At 40.6% G+C, this 6,000-nt stretch overlaps 1 protein-coding gene across 1 annotated transcript in view; it reads left to right on the top strand.

The window, feature by feature from the left end:
- Window positions 1-375: 375 nt before the first annotated feature.
- The window catches only part of NFIB (nuclear factor I B), a 402,638-nt gene continuing 397,013 nt past the window's right edge, over window positions 376-6,000 (top strand). Inside the window, exon 1 of the mRNA XM_082244100.1 lies at window positions 376-493. Within this exon, the coding sequence (XP_082100226.1) occupies window positions 476-493 (18 nt within the window). The 5' untranslated portion in view covers window positions 376-475. The remainder of the gene's footprint in view (window positions 494-6,000) is intronic.

The raw sequence follows: 6,000 nt of genomic DNA, 5'->3' as shown, positions 1-6,000 counted from the left end.
TAAGCTTCAGCCTTTTGCAGAGAACACAGATTCTCCCCATGAGCCTACCATAGGCTCGATCTCCCTAAATACAGCCTGTATGGAAAAGTGAGTGCAAAGGAGAAATGGAGGTTACATTACCCAGCCTCTTCACCCCAGTAGTGGCCGTTCAGAATCAGGGAGACGAACAAGTGGCCTTCCCTCCCCCTACAACTCTTCTTGTGGATAGCAAACTTCAACCCTTCCTCTCCCCTGCCTCTATGTCCCCCTTGCCAAGAGCTCAGGAGAGCAGTGCTGGCCAAGGATCCAGGCTCTGCCTCCCCTTCCCCTGGCAGCAAAGGGTGGGCAGGGAGGAGAGCTTCCCCCCTCTGAAAAGAGCACAACGTGCAGTCTGGCCGTCTACAGCTTTTCTCCCCTCTCATTCCCAAAATCCTGCTCTCCTTACACCAGAAGAGCAGTATATGTCAGGCCTGACTTTGTCTTCTCTGCTCTACAAATGCTTTCCGTGGACCAGGTAATCATCAGGTCATTCTTTCTTGAGTCAAAGACAATGTAGACTTTAGGCCTCTTGCACATGGACATAATCATTTACTGATGTTTATACACAGGATCTTGCTGGCAGACGGCGTGCCTTTGAACGCACCCCTGCACGCCTGTCAAATTAGGACGTGCGGATGTGTCCATACAGCCACTGCGATTCAGTAACATAGGTTGCCTGCATGGAGTTCCAAGCAACCTAGCCAGATAAGCAAATGGCTCATTCGCTCTATACAGGCCTCAGCACTCTGTAAAGACCTCACATATACACTCATACAGGTGCATATATGTGCATGCGCGTATACACACAGAAAAATATTCTTCATCCTCTTCTGACAGTGTTTCAGTTTACACCTAAATGATCAGATGCACTTGTGTATACACAAGTATATGCATAAATTACAGATGTAAGATATACTATTTTTTTCTACCCTGGACAACAATGCACCTGCTTATCTGTAAAAAAAATTAAAAAAAATTAAACAATTCTTAAAAAAAAAGCTACAAATATGGCCCAAGTGCAAGAGGCCTTACTGTGCAATGCAGTGGCTGGCAGAATTACTTTAAAATTGTATAGAATGTTCAAGGCTAGAGGGAAGGTAAAGGGGAAGATTTACTATAACTGTAGAGTACATAATCTGGTGCGGCTCTGCACAGCAACCAATCCGCTTCCTGGTTTTATTGTCAAAGCCTAAAGTTTAACTAAGGGCAAAAACTGTTTTTTTTTTTTATTTAGTTTTGGATAGATTGGACAGGGATTAGAACTCAGTTCTAATCAGAATGAAAACCAGAATGTCCTACCTATCATTAAACTTTCACTAACCTACCCAACCTAACAAAAAAAAAAAATTGTATCAGTTTCTTATTGCAGTCGGTGCCACCGTTAAAGGGATTCCCCCTCTCTATTTGTTCACTAACCTACCTAACCTAACAAAAAAAAAATGTATCAGTCTCTTGTTGCAGTCGGTGCCCCCGTTAAAGGGATTCCCCCTCTCTATTTGTTCGGTTTACCGTTATCATTAAAAATGAAAGTAAAAGAAAATCCCAAATTTTGGGTTGGCCCCAGAAAAGTAATAGAGAGGAAATCTTCCGGAGGGGACACTAGTTCTGGTGACCTGGTGGGCCCCAAGGAATTCTCTTGACCACTTCAGCCCGGGAAGGTTTTACCCCCTTCCTGACCAGGCCCTATTTTGCAATTCGGCACTGCATTATTTTAACAGACAATTGCGTGGTCGTGCGACGCTGTACCCAAACAAAATTTACGTCCTTTTTTTCCCACAAACAGAGCTTTCTTTTGGTGGTATTTGATCACCTGTACGATTTTTATTTTTTGCGATATAAACAAAAAAATAGCGACAATTGTGAAAAAAAACAATATTTTTCACATTATGCTATAGAACATTCCCCCCCAAAAAAAGTAAAAAATACATTTTTTTAAACATTTTAGGCCAATTTGTTTTCTGCTACATATTTTTGGTAAAAAAAATCGCAAAAGGCATATTTTGATCGGTTTGCGCAAAATGTTATCGCGTCTACTAACTACAGGAAAGATTTATGTCATTGTTATTGTTTTTTTTTTTACTAGTAATGGCGGCGATCTGCGATTTTTAGCGGGACTGAGACATTGCGGCAGACAGATCGGTCCCCTGACACTTTTTGGGGTACCAGTGACATTACTACAGTAATCAGTGCTAAAAATATGCACTGTTACTGTAATAATGACACTGGCAGGGAAGGGGTTAACACTGTGGGAGAACAAAAGGGGTTTATGTATGCCTGTATGCTTACTAACTGTGTGTGTGGAGGGGTTCTGTGACAGAGACAGACAGATCGCAGTTTCAGCTTAGCTGCTGATCTGTTCTTGCCTGTCTCACAGAAGATCCGCCTGCTTTGTTTACATAAGCAGGCGGGTCTTCTCTCCGTTTCCGGGACGATCGCCGCCTCTCCTCCCGCGGCCTGCCTCCCAACACACAACACAACGGGAGTGTGGCGCGCACGCCGCCAAATCCCCTTCCCCTCTAGTCACGTAGTATTACGTGACTGGACATAGGGAAGCTGCACTGCCGCAGTAATATTACTGTGGGCGGTCGGCAAGCGGTTAATTTGTAGGGATTTCTTCTCATTTCCTGTTTGGCTATGGGACAGGAAGTGAAGGGAAATCTCCACAATGGGACACAGATGGTGAAAAAAAGAATCCAACAGGGGTTATAACCCTCTATCCAAAATGAAAAGAAAAAAAGTTTTGGCTATAGTTCTACTTTAGTTCTACTTTAAGTGTACAAGTTGAATTTAGAAGGCGATCGGCGACCATGCACAGCTCCCTCAACGTGTATCTCAATCCAAAAACAGAAATGTAATACTTTACAGCTTAGTGGCTGTATTAGTTACTGTATATGTATTTTACCTTTATAATCACCTGGCGATTCTACCAGTAAAATTATTCCTGTCCTATGATAAAAATGCTCACTCACTGTACTGTATCAATGGAGTATCAGCTTTGTCACCCTAGGACAGGACTACAGAACAGATCCCCCTCTCCCTATCTCTTATACATAAACAAGAAGGGTTTTATGTAGTTCACAAAGGATAGTTGGAAATGCTGATAATACTATTTGAGATTTCAGTTTAGTGCACACAAAGGTACAAGAACACCAGATTTCTGACAGGGTCAACAGATTTCTTTTCTATACTTGCAAAAAATGTACTTGGCTTACAAAAAAATGGAAAAGAATGCCGTCACCTCATCTACGGTTTGGTAAGCTACAATATATTACATTTTTGTTCTTGGGTTTAGTTTACTTTAACTATAAACTATGTAGAATCTTTCATAATGTACGTGGAAATATTTAATTTAAATTCTTGGCTTTCACTTCACAGAGAATAAATTCATACCAACGCGCACTTCTGTACTCGCCGCCATTTCAATGACAGGCACTTCCTTATGTATCACATTCAACAAAGGAGCTCACTTTTCCTAGTAGTAATAAAATATAAGGTTGGTGATAAGCGTTCCCTGCCATAGCAGTAGAAGAGTGTTAGCTATTGATTAATGCAGAAATTTGAAAGCATTAAACCCAAAACCCAAAATGTAATATATTGCAGCTTACCAATCATTGGATGTGGTGACTGCATCAGTTTTCTTTTTTTTTGGCTTTCCTCCTCCTATTTTTACTTGGTGATCTAGCCAGTAACATACCTCCTGTATAAGTGAAACTCCTCACTGGAGAATGAGCACAGGAGGCACAACAGACAGCAGCAGTGTGCGTGCGTGCGTCCGTGTGTGCGTACATGCATGTGTGTGTATGTGTGTGTGGTGGTGGTGGGGGGGGGGGTAAATGTATTATCAGCTTTTGAACCATTAACAAACTGAAGCCAAACTCCAGCTCACACTCTATAATCAGTTACAGCAAACTGTTTTTTCCTATTTGGATAAAGGTGTTACATGAATAAATAAAGGCTGATCCTTTTATTCACCCCCGCTAGAGTTAAGTGGTTTGTTTCATCTGTTTAAACTGATACATTCTGCTGGAGAGCTTGTGCTTTTGAAAAACAGACTTGCTGGCCGGATCACCAAATGAAAATAGAAGAAAGAAAGCCAAAAAAAAGGGAAACTAGTACAGCCACCACATCCAAGAATTGGTAAGCCGCAATATAATAAATATTTAAGTTTGGGTTTATTTACTGCTTAATGGCCGGAATACACGATAAGAAAATCGGCCGAAAATTTCCGTTCAACGAAGGATCGGCCGATATTCTACTCGTTAATGCCCAGCCATCAGTGACCGATATCGATATTGTGAACGAAAAATCCCGTTTGAAAAAAACGAAAAATTCTGTCGTCTCGTTTGCGAACGAACGATATTCTATACGTTGGTGTTAAGGTCGTTCATTTAAAATCTGTAGAACATCATCACACATGCACTGTTTCGATGGTCGGCGGTCAAACGGTCGGGCGATATTCGGCCTGTGTATGTTGGCAACGTTTTCGACCAAGGAACACTTTTTCATAAGTCGGTGGTTGAATGATCGGGCGATATTCGGCCCGTGTATTCCAGCCATTAGTCATACCCTTTGTTGGCCAACTTGAGTTATTTAAGATGCAAGCTTTAAGGATAAGTTAGATCCCTTTGTCAGGCTTTATATATTTCTGAAAAATGGTTCTAAAAGCCACATATTAAAATACACAGAGTTAGGGCTGGCTTATATCTGTATGGTGCATTTTAGGTGTATTGTGCTACCATAGAAACTCTATATAACGTGTGTTATTGATGAAAGTGCGTTACAGATAAAGCACACAGAATTATTTTTAATGCACCTCTGTGATCAAAGCCTTCTATAAGGAGGGGGAATAAAATGAGTCATTTAAGACCCAAACTTTCTGCTTTGCCATATAAATGCATGTATTTTATTTTATATTTTATGGGTACTTATTTAGTGCCATCAATTTACACAGCGCTTTACATATATATATATATATATATATATATATATATATATATATTTTGCACATTCACATCAGTCCTTGCCCTCAAGCAAGGAGCTTACAATCTAAGGTCCCTAACTCACATTCATACATGCATATACTAGGGCCAAATTAGACAGAAGCCAATTAACCTACCAGCAAGTCTTTGTATTATGGGAGGAAACCGGAGTACCCGGAGGAATCCCACACAGGCACAGGGAGAACATATAAACTCCAGGCAGGTAGTGTCATGGTTGGGATTCAAACTGACGATATTGTTCTGAAATGTCCCTTTGTTAGAGGGACAGACTGCGACCTTCTGTTACATTTTGCTCTTTCAAATCTCCCTATTTTAGGTCTGATGCCTCCCTTATATACAAATCATCTATTGAATGTTACAATTTTCTCATAAACAAGTAAATGTAATAATGAAAACGTTTCCTTTTGATGCTGATTGATCTATGATTGAATGCTGTTTCTATGTGCTCTCCAGCACTGTAGAATATAAGGCTCCATGCACACTGGCTTAAAAATGGCTGCTTCTATAGGAGTTTTGTGTTCTGCCTGTAGAAGCAACTCAATGTTTTCCTATGTGTCCATGCACATTAGGACGATTGAGCTCAACATTTAGAGGCAGAAAAAAAAAAAAATACCTGGTTTGCGTTTCTGGTTGGAGTTTACTGGCAGAAAAATCGCAAAACTCTCCTAAACACGTCTAAACTCTGAACAAAAAGTTCTCTAATGCTCTATATGAGTTTTTTTTCCCTGCTAGGAGAGCTGTCATTTTTTTAAGCCCAGTGTGCATGGAGCCTAAGGGCACACTCAAAATAAAAGCTGCTTTTACAGGCATTTGAGCTTTTATTTCTCTGCCTAAAAGCTTGAAGCTTGTACTTTTTGTGCTCTTTTGCACATTTTTATTGAGCTTATTTGACCTTTTTTTCAGCTTTTGCGAGCATAGGTGTTTTTTTTTTTTCTTCACAAACCCTTCTCTCACTTTTCCGTGTTTTTGGGCACTTTTCTGC

This window comes from Pelophylax lessonae (genome assembly GCF_965119305.1).
Source record: "Pelophylax lessonae genome assembly, chromosome: 1".
Taxonomy (NCBI): domain Eukaryota; kingdom Metazoa; phylum Chordata; class Amphibia; order Anura; family Ranidae; genus Pelophylax; species Pelophylax lessonae.
The sequence above is the reverse complement of the archived record's forward strand: the minus strand, read 5'-3'. Positions and strand labels throughout refer to the sequence as shown.